The sequence below is a fragment of the Mirounga angustirostris genome, unplaced genomic scaffold, assembly GCF_029215605.1.
Source record: "Mirounga angustirostris isolate CCGP_5_RB_7025 unplaced genomic scaffold, mMirAng1.0.hap1 SCAF_8, whole genome shotgun sequence".
NCBI classification, from domain to species: domain Eukaryota; kingdom Metazoa; phylum Chordata; class Mammalia; order Carnivora; family Phocidae; genus Mirounga; species Mirounga angustirostris.
Window position 1 is genome coordinate 93,751,058 of NW_026991716.1, and position 14,394 is coordinate 93,765,451.

Here is a 14,394-nt window from a genome sequence, read left to right on the forward strand (position 1 = left end):
TAAAAATAAATAAGAAGTACTTTGATTTCAAATTTGTTTAGCTTTTTTTTAGACGCTTGTTCTCTTTTATTTCTTGAAATATATTAAACACACTTATTATCTGTGTCTGCTTATTCGAATACCTCAAATCTTTGTGTATCTGATCTTATTTTTTGTTTCTATCTGCCTTTACTTATGGAGGCTTGCTTCCTTATTTGTTTTGTTTCTGATTGTAAACTTCCGTTCTTGAGGCTTTATCTAGGGACATTCTTTGGGGCCTAAGTTCAAGATAATCTTCTCTGGAGAGGATTTGTGTTTGTTTTGCCCGTTGTCTGGAGCACCCCAATCTTGGTCTCATTGAGTTTTAAAAATTCCATGGTATCTTGAATTTAGATCACAATCTTCCACGCAGGCCACACTATAGTTACGAACTCTCAAGGAAGAGTCATATCTCCTTTTTGTTTTTCTCCATCCAGCACCAGGATCAATACAGGCAGATTTTTCGGGGGTCCTCTTCTGTACAGCAAGTCAATTTCACATTCATCTTGACTTTGGTTCTTTTGGAATCCCAGTTTTATGAAAGAGGTTCTTTTTTAAAAAATATGTGTGTTTTATTTTAAATGAAATTATTTTCTCCCAACTCTATTGAGGTATAATTGACATGTAACATTGTGTAAGTTTAAGATGTACAGTGGGTGCTTGCTCTGGCAGCACACATACTAAAATTGGAAAGATAGTGTGCAAAGGTGACATGCAGGTTTGTGAAGCATTCCATATTTTTTTTTAAAAGGTGTATAGCATGATTATTTGATATGTGCATATATTGTACCATGATTATCACCATTAGGTTAGTTAACACATCCATCACCTCACATAGTTACCCTTCTGTGTGTGTGTGGTGAGAACATTTAAGATTTACTCTTTTAACAATTTTCAGGTATAAAATACAGTGTTGTTAACTATAGACACCATGCTCTGCATTAGATCCCCAGAACTTATTTATCTTGTAACTGAAAGTCTGTATCCTTTGACCAACAGCCCTCCATTTCCCTCACAAAAAGCCCCTGGCAACCACAAATCTACTCTCTGTTTTTGTGAATTTGGCTTTTTTAGATCCTACATATATGTGAGATAATACAGTCTTTCTCTGTCTGACTTACGTCACTTAGCATAGTGCCCTCAAGTTTCATCCATGTTGTCACAAATGGCAGGATTTCCTTCTTTTTATGGCTGAGTAATATTCCATTGCATATATGCCACATCTTTATTCATTTATCTTTCAGTGGACACTTAGGTTGTTTATATGCCTCGGGAAACAGGCCTTAGGTATTGTGAATTATGCTGCAATGAATATTGGGGGTGCACGTATCTTTTTGAGATAGTGATTTCATTTCCTTTGGATCTCTAGAAGTGAGATTGCTCGATCATATGGTTGTTCTATTTTTAATGTTTTGAGGAACCTCCTTACTGTTTTCCATAGTGATTGTGCCAATTTAAACTGGGATAGGTTCTTACTTTGCTTATGATCTTGGGTAGGCTTGAGGGTTTATCTTCTGTGTCTCCATCACAGCACGCCTGTCAATGTGGAAGTTCAAGGACACTGCAGTTTGACAGATTTTCTAGGAGCTTGCTCACTTAGCAGGGGTCCTACCTTAACTTTGTTTTTTCCTTCATTTCTTGCCAGCTCAATGATTCATTTAAAAAAAATAGTAAAAAATCTTATCCAACTTTGGTTTTCATCAAAAGGTTTGTTCTGAGAATCTATTCCACACATTAAATTGAAGTACTTTAAAAATAAGGTTAGTGGGTGCCTGGGTGACTCAATCGGTTAGGCATCTGACTGTTGATTTAGGCTCAGGTCATGATGTCAGGGTCCAGCCCTGTGTCAGGCTCCTCTCTCAGTGGGGAGTCTGCTTAAGATTCTCTCCCTCTCCCTCTGCCCCTCCTTTTGCTCCAGTGCTCTCTCTCCCTCCCTAAAATAAATAAATCTTGAAAAAAGAGAAAAGGTTAGACAATGTATAAGCAATTGCTTAGCAGGATTGAAGTAGTTTTTTTTTTTTTTTTTTTTAAAGATTTTATTTATTTATTTGACAGAGAGAGGCACAGCGAGAGAGGGAACACAAGCAGGGGGAGTGAGAGAGGGAGAAGCAGGCTTCCCGTAGAGCAGGGAGCCCGATGCGGGGCTCGATCCCAGGACCCTGAGATCATGACCTGAGCCGAAGGCAGACGCTTAACGACTGAGCCACCCAGGCGCCCCTGAAGTAGTTTTTCAAATGCTTCCATTCCCTTCACTTTCTATTCAGAACAAATCTTTGTCTTCAGAACACCGAGCAGTGGCTGAGTGGAGTGGGGGCAATGGTGCGCTAGCAAACTGACTCTCAGGAAAAAGAAAACACAACAAACCCCACAAAAGACTTGATTGTTAGCATTTGCCAATTTCTGTGGGGCAACAACTCCCACAACAGTCCATTTCAAGTAACCAATTTGATTCACTGAACAGAGAGCCGGGAAGGGATGAACACAGTTGTTTCTCATGAGCTGCAATGAGCCAGCCCCACTGAGTCCTGTAGAAGTAGAAGATAGAAGTTAGGGTGGCTAAGTCCAATGTCTAGCGGTCCATCAGGAAACATAAGTGAAGAGGACCTGATGATGAAGAGGTGAACTGGAGAGCACATACCAGCTCATTGTTGCCACATGTCACCAGATCTTATTTTTCAAGAAGAGTGAGAAATCTGACTTTCAAGTGAAATATCCTCCTTTTCAAATATTGCCAATTGATTCAAAAACTTTAAAAACACATAAGAGATCCAAGAAAACAACCTGATGGATGCAGATTTGTCTAAACACCAGCTTTGGCTTGGCTGAGTTAGTGCTTGAGGTTATGTTTGTGTATCTGGTTCCAGCTTTGTTTCTCTAGGCTAAATGGCCCACATAGGGAAATACTGTTGGAAAAGCATTGCAGGGTTTGGGAAAGAGCACATGTCACGGATTCATACAGCCTTTGGTTCAAATTCTGGGCCTGCCACTCATTGTGTGACCCAGGGCAAAATGCTGTGAAATGAGAGGGATGGTCCCTGCTGGGGTAGGTTGTTCTAGAGACAAACTGAGCTATTTTGGTATGGGACCTGCCCCCTTTGTGCATACTTAACGATTGTGTCATCATTCTTGAGCAGAAGTCAATAGTCATAGCGGAGGGCAAACACTGGAGTGTAAAGAAGAGAGACCTCTAATTCAGTGTTCTCAGTTTTCACTGCCTTAGATTCACTTGGTAAATATTAAAAAAAAAAAAAAAAAATTAACACCAGACCACACTCTTAAAGATTCTGATTCAGTTGGTGCAAGATGGAGACTGGGCATCACTATATTAAAAGCCAACCCCTCCCAGTATTCTAAGCCTAATGCTTTAGATTCATCTCCTTTAACATAATCTTTCCAACAACCCCAAAAAGTATTATTCTCATTTCATGAATGAGGAACTGAGGCCAACTGTTAAATAACAGCCCACGGTCACATAGCTGGTAAGTGAAGGGATCAGACTTGACCTCAGAGCCTGACTTCTTAAACCCCATGCCATTTAGCATCACTGTATCCACCTCGGAAGGCCTTTGGGAGGGCTTACGTACTGCAAATAAAGTGCTTAGTTCAGGGTCTGGAAGCAACAAACAAAGGTGAGCTATCATCATTACCTTATAACACCAAAACAGAGAATCCTTTCCATTTTCTCTTCTCTATGCAGTTCCCTTTCAGGTAAATCTTCCATCTTTTTTGGATCCCCTGCTTCTTCCCTGCTGTAAACACACATAGTTGTCCTCCACATGAATCCTAGGACAGTCACTGTAATGACTGGGGAAGCTCTGTGCCAGGGTGGGTCATGCCTGAAGAAGGTAAAGAGGAGGAGAGAGGACAGGAGCCCCAGATTCTTGGAGAGGACGGTGATGAAACCTGCCTCAAATGATGTCCTGCTAAATAACAAAAATTCAACTGGTAAATTTGAAGATCAAATTGGCTTTGTTAACCCATTCATGAATTGAGCAGCATCCCATCTAGCAATAGAAAGGAGCTCCACCAAGCTGTAGAGAAGGAAAGGTTTTTAAAGGTGGAAGGGGGGTGGACAAAGGAAATTATTAGAAAAGAATGCATTGTTTCAGTCAAGGTTGCCTTCCTAAGGGGACTAGACAGTCTATCAGGTTGGTTATCTCATTAGTGCTGACCAGGTAATTCCATGTTGACTGGTTAAGGGTTACATTCCTGGGGGTGGGATGGGGTGGGTGTTGAAACTGCAATTAGGTTAGGTATGAAGTCTTGGTTTGTTGATGTGGGACTTGGCATAAGCAACTCCATTTGGGGCCTGCTGTCTCCATAACACCCTGAAAGATAAGCCAGAGTTCAAGCTCTTCAGTATATGGTATTCAATATGTTTTTCCCATGAGTAGTTTGCAGAAGAATGGGGAGGCAGAGGAAGGGACTAATGGGGGTGTCAGACAAAGGGTGGGGAGCAGCTATAGACCTGAATATTGGGGATCCTTCTTTCTTTCCAGCTGGCTCACGAACTTGTTTGAAGGTATTTGTTTTCACTCTTCATTGTTGAGATGGATGTAGAAGCCAGTCATAGAGGGAAATGAGCACTTTGTTGACAGGCAGCATGCTCAGTCCCCAGTATTTAGGGTCTGGGGTCAGGGAGTGTGTAGCTGACCTAGGTGAGGGGAGGATAGGGCAAGGACACAGGTGCTTAGTGGTGGCCCCCTTAGAGGCAGAGCTCTGATATCTACCACCAACTGCCTCACAATTAGATATTGGAAATGGTGAATTTACTTAGCTTATTCAGGTAAAAAAAAAAATTTGTTCTAAAGATTGCATTTATTTGAGAGAGAGTGCAAGTGCACGAGTAGAGGGAGGTGCAGAGGGAGAACCATACTCCCCGTTGAGCGGGGAGCCCGACTTAGGGCTCCATCTCAGGATGCTGGGATCATGACCTAAGCTGAAGGCAGACTAATCGACTGAGCCACCCAGGCTCCCCCACGTAAATAAAATTTTAAACAAAACAAAACAAAATGAAGTGGACAATGACCACCTTAAGTCATTTGTAAAAATTAACAAGAAGTGAGGAAAGTTTTGACCAAAAATTCTACCACCAAGGTAATGTTGGCACTCCTTCTCGATCAACAGCCATAACTTACTCAGCTTTCCTATACAGATCTTCCTTGACTTATGATGATAGGGCTATGTCCTGAAAATATTGTTAAGTTGAAAATGTATTTAACACACCTACTTAACCTACCAAACATCATAGCTTGGCCTAGCCTACCTTAAACACGCTCAGAACACGTAACATTAGCCTACAGTTGGGCCAAATCATCTAACACAAACCCTATTTTATAATCAGGTGTTGACTATCTCATGTAATTTATTGAATTGTGTACTGAAAGTAAACACAGAATGACTGCATGGGTACAGAATGGTTATAAGTATATCGGTTGTTAACCCCCCTGATCAGGGGGCTGATTGGGAGCTGTGGCTCACTGGGGCTGCCCAGCACCACGTGCAGCTGTGGGGGTGGGGAGTGGGGGAGCATAGATTAACATTCAAAATTGAAATAGGGTTTCTACTGAATGTGAATCCCTTGTGCACCACTGTAAAGTTGAAAAATCCTAAAATCCTAAATTGAAAAATCGTAAGGTGGGGATTATATGTACTAAAAAGTTGAGGGGAAAAAAAGGTGGACAGAAGAAATGAAGGACCAAGGAGGCCTTGGAGGGGAAAGTAAAGGTCAAAGCAATTTCCTGCGAAAATACAACAATTACTGAGGTTCAGCCTCTTAGTTTTCAAAGGTTTGCCCAGAGGGGACAAATTACAAGGGTAAATTCTCTGGGTATGATGCACATTTACCAAGCTGAATGTTTATAGTTGCTGCCTTTTGAAGTTTTTGTTGTTGTTGTTTTTCCATTTGAAGTTTTGATCCTCAATCCATTTGAAATTTGCCCAACACTATGCATGACCTCTTGTGTTTTTGTCTTGTACTGTTTTTCAACTCTTGAAATACTGAACTTTTTAATGTCTCTCTCCCCCCACGACTGTAAGCTCTTTGAGGTACATAGATATATCATGTCCCCAACCCCCATTCCTCACCAATAGGGTCACAAAGAGCTCAATCTACTGAATCTTTAACTCTTCCATTTTTTTGAATGCCCTTGGGTTATGTATTCTGTAATGGACACTCAACAGGTTTATAGTGAAAATCTAATGGCGGAGATCCCAGCCAGTGTAAACGCATTCTTTCTAAATCTGTATGTATTTTAACGACAAAAGATTGCTTAGATTCAGAGAGGGAAAAGCGTGCATTTCTTTTACAGTGTGTTATAAATATTAAGAAGGAGCAACTGAAAGTTCTCTGGATTTTATGCTGTATCACGGTGCAAAGCACTGGGTGATCTGGCCTCCGGGTTCCTCCCGCAAAGCTGAACACGACTCCCAGTAATATGCCCAAAAGCACCCCCCCTTCGATGTGCACTTTGAAGCCCCACTCTGAAGCCCCGATCCACCCCTCCCACCCCCTACGGACACCTGCAGTTGAGTGTTGTGGTCCTGTTTCAACGTCCACATTGCCATGCTATAAACCAAACGCAAACTCAGGGCTTCTCAGGTCAGGCCCACAATGAGGAGAGGAGCAGCAAGCACAGAAGCAACCTCAGGAAGCAGTCAAAGCCCCCTTTCCCAAAGTCCCCTTCCAAAGACAAGCGGAGGTAGCAAGAGCGTTGTACTTGGCAGAGCTGTAAGCCCCAGTGACGGGTGTATAAAGGGCTGGGGACATTCTGAGCTAGGTAGCGAGGTCACCAACTACGCAAGATGTAACAGTCTACCTCGTGGCCAGGGTGTAGTGTGCCAGGGAGTATGTGAGCGTGTGAAATTGGCTCTGGAACCTGTGGCCGCGGAGCCCGGCCTTGTGCGGCCTCCAGGGCGAGAAGTAGGTGGCTTTGTTCCCGGAATGTGAATGAGGGAGCCGAAGCCGGGCTTAAAGAAGGCAGCTTTCCGCGGCGGGAACTCGACGTCCCCGTAGAGGCTTTGGCAGCGCGCGAAACTCGCCATCAGGCTCCCCGGCCCGCGCCAGCCGCTGCGCTGGAAGCCCGAAGGGGGGACAGCCTGTCTGGTCGATGAACAGAGCCCGGAGAGGCCGTGGCGCAGGCCTGCCGCGTCCCCCCAGCCAGCGCGGGCGGCCCCACGCGTCCGCCACTCAGCCGCGCGGCCAGCACAACATTCCATTTAAAAATAACACCCACGTGCGCTGGTAAACAAGCGCGCGCGGCTACTGTGCCGCGCGCCCCAGGCGAGCCAGTACGGCGCGCGCCCGCCCTCCTCCCGCACGTGTCTGCCGGCTCCGCCCGCGCCGCTCCTGCGTTGCTCACTCTCCTCCCCCTCCGACGGCCGCGCACCGCCCCGAAGCCCCGAGTCCTGCCGCTCCAGGGCCCTAGCTTCCTCCCATGCTGCCAGGCGCGCCCCGCTGGGTGCTCTCCAACTTTCCTTCCCCGACACCGCCACAACGCGGCAGGACCCATCGCCCCAGGTCTGCTCCCCTTCTCCCCTCCCCTGTCTTCTTAAGCCCCCTCCTTTGAACTCTCCCTCAGCGTGCGAAGGACTGGCTTCTGGGTCGCCCTCTCTTTCTCCTCTCCTCCCTCCCCTCCTTTCTTCCTTAGAATTTTACTCGATTGTTTATTATTTGCCGGGGGGCGGGGGCGGGAGGCGGAGAGGGGTGTCTGGGGCCTGGAGACTGGTGGCCGCGGCCAGTCAGCACGCGGCGTGGTTTGACGAGTAGGCGGCGCAGCGAATGGGGACGCGGCGCAGAGCTCCCCGGTCACGCGCGTGTGGATACAATGACATCATCTGTTTGTACGCGTCGAACTAGCTTGGTGCAGGGGCGGGGCCGCACGTCACTTGAGTGACGGGCCCTGCGCAAAGCCCGGAGCCTGGAGTCCGCTGGGCGGGCGGACTCCTGAGTACCCTGGGTTGGACCTTTTTGTGTATTGGATTGTGAGGAGCTAGCTCTAGACTCTGAGCTATTTCCAGTGACTTAGGAGGATTTAAGAAAAAGGGGGAAAAGAAAGATACTTATGAACCAAAGTGAATAGGCTTTTGGTGTGCGTGTCGCATGTAGTGCATTCGTAGTGCACAAATGAACAATTTAGATGCTGATAGTAGGATAAGGACTTGTGAAGATGTTTTTCTAAACCTAAAGAAATACCTTTTTAAAAAACTAAAAAATGCACAAGTAGCCGTTCTGGAGTCATTTACAAGTTAGAATCAAATTATTTTCCATTCATAATTGTTCAAGATCTGCTCTTGCCTTTAGGAATGGGGAATAATTTGCATTTCTCCTGAGTTAGTTACACTTCTCCCCTCATTTGCCATGAAATCCATGAAAAGGGAAACACCACTGCCTCGGGCGTCCTAGGTAAGAGACTCGGCTGCAAACCTCTCGGTGCCTGATCAAATCTGAAGGCATCAGTTTATCGAAGTCCTGTAAGGCACCAGCATCTTTGCTTGTCAGTATTTCCACGCCGTGGTAATCCTTGGAATCTGCGGTCAGCATCTTATCTCGGGTGTTACCTGGTGTCCGATTCTAACAGGGAACCGGACACCAGGGCGGGCACAGAGCCTGGCGGACGAACGCGCCCGCCGGGGACCCCCGGTAGCAGGCGCCCTGCCCTGAGTCTGAGAGGCCACGCGACTGCGCTCGTGGAGCGTTTGGGGCTTTGCTCTCCCCCTCCCTCTTCTCCTAGGCCAGCGCCGCGCTTTGTTGTCGTTGAGGCTCTCGGAGGGAGGAGGAGCCCAGCGGGGACGTCTGCGGGAGCCCGCCTGGTCCCGGCCCGCGGCGCGCTCCCTGACACCCACGCCCGCAGGCCCGCGGAGCGCGGCCGCGCAGGCGCGCGTGCGCGAGCCCACATACACACACACACACACACGCACACACACGCACGCACACAGCACACCCGGGCCCGCCGCCCAGCCCTCCCTCTGGGCGGGGATCCGCCCGCCCGCCCGCCCGCCGTCAGCCTAGGTTGAGGCACCCTGCGTGTGTCTATAACTTTGTGCTGCTGCCGCGGCCGCCCTGCTCGTGGAAGGGAGGAGGAGGAATGTGGAAGGCGACGGCGCGCAGGCTGACAGGCGTTTCCTCAGGCGGGCTGCGGCGGTGGCCGGAGCGCCTCTCCTTCGCCGAGGTTGCGCGCCCCCTCCTCGCCGTGCCCCGGGCCCGCGCGGAATTGTGCTTCCTCCCCCCTCGTCCCTGAAGGGAAGGAACTGAGGTAGGCGCCGGAGCTGTGCAGCGGGGCGGTCGCCTTCCCGGTGACTCCGGATCTGCTTCCGAGCTGGGCCAGGCGCTTCCCTTTTCCCTCCCCGTGACTCGGTGTGCGCGCCCCCCTTCCCTCCCGCTAGTGTTTTTAAAGGACTTGAGTGAAGGGGGGAAAACTGTCAAGATGGCAGCAGCGGGAGCAAGGAGGTGATGAACGTGCTGGTCCGGGTTTTCTGGCAGTCCGGGAGACTTGGCGCTTCCTGACCTGTTGGAAGATTTATGTTCTGACTTGTCCCCTCCCCCCCCGTTCTTTACTGGGAAGGGGGTGGAGGATACAACGCCCGCGAGCAAATAAACCCCACAAAACCCCAAAGTGGTCGTTCCTGCTTGGCTCGACCCTTGGCAAACACCCGTCGAGCTGCTGCCCCGCTGCTTCCCGTCTTGTCCTTTTTTTGGAAGTGACAAGAGCCCGTCCGCGCTCGGACCCGCGTTCGTCCTCCTAGCCCGCGGGCGAAGAGGGAAGAAGGTGGCTGCCCGCGCCGTCCCCGGACTCGGGCCCCTCGGCGGGGAGAAGGGAGTACAAGGGGGCGCGGAGGCGGCAGGGCCGGGGACGAGAAGAGCGGAAGACGCCACAGACTTTGGCTGCGGCGCCGCGGGAAGCACTTGAGCGGGCCCGAGCGAAACATAAACAAACGCACGCCCGCTCGGGCTCCGACCGCGGCTCGGCTGCGCCAGCCCTGGCTGCTGCCCGCTTTAAAGGCGCGGCCCGCGCCCCTCCCCCCGCCCCCTCCCCTCCCCTCCCCTGTCCTCCCCTCCCCTCCCCTGTCCTCCCCTCCCCTCCCCCTTCTTCCCCGCCCAGCCACCTAGCCCAGGAGAGACCTGCAGATCTGGCGGCCCCGGCGGCGGGGGGAAGGGGGCTGCCCCGTGCGAGCCCGTCGATTCGCTCCTGGCTCCCGGGCGGCCTGGCCAGGGGGCGGTGTCTGCTGCGCCAGGTTCGCGGGACGCACGTCTCCAGGTCTGTTTCTGGGAGGCGGGCGCCGTGCGGCCGGGAAGCGGCGGCGGCGGGCGCGGAGTCGCCGAGGACTGGGCTCCAGCCCGGGATAACCCAACTCTCCTCTTTTCTCTCTTTCGTGCTTCTCCAGGCGGCGGCAGTAGCGGCAGCGGCTCCCCGGAGCCCGAGTCTTCGCGGCGCCCCCGTCCCTCCCCCGCCGCACCCCGCCCCGGCGCGAAAGGAGAGCGCGAGAGCCCGAGCCGCGGGCGGGCGGGCGGCGAAGATGGCAGAGGCACCGGCCTCCCCGGCCCCGCTCTCTCCGCTCGAAGTGGAGCTGGACCCGGAGTTCGAGCCCCAGAGCCGGCCGCGCTCCTGTACATGGCCCCTGCAGAGGCCAGAGCTCCAGGGGAGCCCGGCCAAGCCCTCGGGGGAGACGGCCGCCGATTCTATGATCCCCGAAGAGGAGGACGATGAAGACGACGAGGACGGCAGCAGTAGGGCGGTCTCGGCCATGGCGATCGGCGGCGGCGGGAGCCGCACGCTGGGCTCCGGGCTGCTCCTTGAAGACTCGGCCCGCCTGCTGGCTCCCGGAGGGCAGGACTCCGGGTCCGGGCCGGCCCCCGCGGCGGGCGCGCTGAACGGGGGGACGCAGACGCCGCTGCAGCCTCAGCAGCCACTGCCGGCGCCGCAGCCGGGGGCGGCTGGGGGCTCCGGGCAGCCGAGGAAATGCTCGTCGCGGCGGAACGCCTGGGGGAACCTGTCCTACGCCGACCTGATCACTCGCGCCATCGAGAGCTCGCCGGACAAACGGCTCACTCTGTCCCAGATCTACGAGTGGATGGTGCGCTGCGTGCCCTACTTCAAGGATAAGGGCGACAGCAACAGCTCTGCGGGGTGGAAGGTGCGTACCCACCTCGGGCGGGCGGCCGGACCCGCCGGGCCTCCTGCGCAGTGCGAGACGCGCCTTCGATTCATCGGAGCGCGCCTGCGGGCGCTGGGGAGAGGGGTTGGCACCGAGAGCCTCCGCTGTGAGGTTTCGGGGGGATCTCTGTGACCCCCAGAGGAGGGGAACCTAGGGTCGGCCGCGGAGGGTGGGGCGGGGAAAGGAGGCTTCCGAGGAAGCCTCGGTCATGGCCAGGTGAGGAGAGGGGGCAAGGGATACCGGCGAGGGAAGGACTGGCGGACAGGAGTGCATTTGCTGGATTCCCGGGACTGCACGGAGGAGGTAGGTCTGCGGCCAACTTCGAAGTAGAAATCACTGTAGTGGGGATGCGGGGAGGGTTCTGCGGGTGGGGTGAGAGGATGTGGGGGAGTGTTTGGGACTCGGAGCCCCGAGGAGGGGTTGGATTTGTGGTTTCCAGTCAGTCACAGGAGCATGGTCGTTGTCACTAGCTGGATGAAAACCCTTGCGTCGAAGTTTCTGGCTTGTGGGTGTTAGTTCCCACAGGCACTCGGATCCCATTAGAAAAAGTAGTGGTTGTAAACCTTTTACTGGCTGGCTGTCTTTCCTTGCCTCTGTTGGCACCTTTATTCCTTAGAGATGTTTCTCCAGTAAACCTGCCCCCGAACTTGTGTTGTTCCGAACGGGCCAGCCCTACCACCTCGAGGCGAACTAGCCGCACCTGCTGCTCCCGTTGAGGCCTGGACTCTGGCGCTGTTTGCGGCCGGGTCCAGGTGTGGAGGACTGAGGCCTGGAGCTTCACCTAGGCCTTTGGGAGGGAGGTGTGGTGTCAGGGCTGGGCCATAATGGCTTCTACCTATAAGTGAACCAGAAGAGAGGCTCTCTCCTGTTCTTTTCAGCCTCTTGGGGCACTGGACACGTGGTAGGGAGAGAGGTGTGGAAAGGCCTATGATGTAATGACTTCCTGCAGTTGGGCATCCAAACAGATTAACTCCTGTGCCCCTGCTGGGCTGCTGATGCCCAGCTGCTTTGCTCTTCCTGGCACCTCATCCTCCTGGCCTCTTTCCCCAAGACATGAATGTGTCAGTACCAGGCAGAGGAGTCCTGTACAGTTGGAGATACATATGGCTTATCAGTTGGTTCTGTTTGCAAGTTAGCTTTTTTTTTTTAAATTAATGAGGTAGTTCCTTCCTCATTTCGTGTCTTTGGGGAGCCCTGTATCTTCCTGGGTTCCAGGAGGTGTATACAGTAAGAACAGTTCAATCTTGGTGGAGAACTGGAGCACTGGAGAAGAAACCCGTATGTGAAAAAAACTAAAGAATTTAGTGTGTTGAGTTTTAATTTGCTTTAAAAAAAAAAAATCCTTGCAAACAAAGTATCTCCTTTTTTAAATTTTTTATGGCTAGTATTGGAGAGGACTTGTTGAGATACTTTAAAAGCAAAGCGTATGCTTTGAAATTATTCCAGTTATCTGTCTCATTTCCTTTAACAAATGCCGACATTATGAATCTTACATTTGATTTAATTTTACAGCTTTGCAAAGGAATGCCAGTTGTGTGATATGAGGGCCATTTACAGAAAGCTTGAGAGTGAATTCCATTTCAAAGCAGTGCTACTGTGATATCTTTTAAAACTGAATTTCTAAGTGAATAGTGAGGGTTAATCTCAGGGTACAGTGTCAGGAAGGGGTGAGTTTCAGGATCTAAGAAAATGGATATAGGGGTTTGGAATATTTTTCAAATTTCTCAACTTGAAGTTAGTCCTGTATATTTTGAGTTTGGTGCAGAGAATCTGCTAGTTAAAAGTTAGGTAGCTAAAAGTTAATGTTGGAAAGGTTTTCACTTTTCCTTTTTTTAAGTTTACTCAAGTAGTTTAATCCCACAAATAACATCTCATTTTGTAATTAAAGATAGTAACCGTTTAATAGCATTTTTTTTTTTTTTTTTTTTAAAGATCTAGGTGAGAAAGTAGTATTACCAAAAGTAGCCATGAATTGTGATTCAGTTGATTATATTTTCATGTAACTTGCAGGACTTGAGTAGAGATTTTGGGCCTAGTCCTAAACTTTATGGTTTTATGTCCTTAACCTTTTTTTCTGATCTCATGGTTTCTTTTTCCTTCTCTGCTATCTCATTTCTCTCTCTCTTTTCTTTTTTTTTTTTTTATGAGGTATAGTCAACACACAATGTTAAATTAGTTTCCATTTCACTTCTTTTTAACTAAAATTATGAAAAATTGTAAATTGAAACTCAAGCCTTAGTATGTTTAATACAGGACATGAAAAATATTTTTATATTTTATGCAGTAGAATTATTTTTACTTTAAGATTTTACATCAGTTCTATTTCTGAGTATCACATAGCAGCTAATCCTTGAAGACTATGGGGATATAATTTAGTTAAAGAGTTTTTGTAAGATGACCTTCATCAAAAGATGCACCCATGCAGGAACTTCCAAATCTTTGATGATGGAGAAAGCCCTTTGAAACTAGGGCTGGTTTCATATTCCGATTATGACTAATAGCCAACCTTTTTTTGTGTTTGTGGTTTAGTAGCAGTGGAAGAAGAGGGAGAAGGGAGAGGTCAGGAGCTAATTGTGACCCATTTCCATGCGTCCAAGTTTCAGGAGTCGATTCCTATCATGATTAGTCATTTTGAGAGCATGTGTGTGCATTTAAACCACACTACTTTCATTCTGAGTTATGCATTAGGGTTTTTGACTTCTGAAAATGTCTAGAATTCAGGTTAACCTCTCTTTGCCCTGCGTGCACATAGCTACAGTATCCAGGGTTTAGGCCTTACTTCTTTTGTGGCTTTTTGGACTGTTGCATTATGAGATCCTGTCACCAGAATTATCACCCTAAGACTAGAGAATAAAAGAATTAGAAAAGAAGCCTTGAAGATCAGAATTAGGACTAGTGGTTTGAAGCCCTGGTTGCATATTTGGATCACCTTGGAGCTTTTAAAGAGTACCAATACTTAGAGAATAGGTTTTAATTGGGTTGGTCTGGGACTTAGCATTGGTGTTTCTTTTTTGTTTTATTTTTGTTTTTTAAGTTTCTTAGGTTATTCTGATGTACAGCCAGGATGAGGTTTGCTGAGATTGTTCAACTCCCTTATTTTAATGGTGAAAATCCTGGTTCTTCAAGTTAAGAGACTTCTCTAAGATCACACAGTTAGTTAGGTAATTAGTAGCTGCAGTTTTGGAGATTTTTATTCTTTATCACACTGTTTTCCTCTTTAAA

At 49.3% G+C, this 14,394-nt stretch overlaps 1 protein-coding gene and 1 long non-coding RNA gene across 6 annotated transcripts in view; one reads left to right on the top strand and one right to left on the bottom strand.

Annotated features, from left to right (window-relative positions):
* Positions 1–352: 352 nt before the first annotated feature.
* LOC135365590 (uncharacterized) lies at positions 353–5,993 on the bottom strand. Its single transcript, XR_010413721.1, has 3 exons — positions 4,487–5,993; positions 3,666–3,938; positions 353–2,543 (listed from the first exon to the last, which is right to left on the bottom strand). It is a non-coding gene; the product is annotated as an uncharacterized LOC135365590 (long non-coding RNA).
* Positions 5,994–7,391: 1,398 nt separating this feature from the next.
* Positions 7,392–14,394, top strand: part of FOXO3 (forkhead box O3) — a 127,363-nt gene continuing 120,360 nt past the window's right edge. For 2 of the 5 annotated variants that reach the window (XM_045865274.3, XM_064597964.1), the window contains exons 1-2: positions 9,132–9,272; positions 10,402–11,151. In XM_045865274.3, the coding sequence (XP_045721230.1) occupies positions 10,534–11,151 (618 nt within the window). In that variant the 5' untranslated portion in view covers positions 9,132–9,272; positions 10,402–10,533. Of the gene's footprint in view, positions 7,538–9,131; positions 9,273–10,113; positions 10,275–10,401; positions 11,152–11,180; positions 11,476–14,394 lie in introns of those variants that run through there. The other 3 variants (XM_064597961.1, XM_064597962.1, XM_064597963.1) reach the window with 3 other exon arrangements.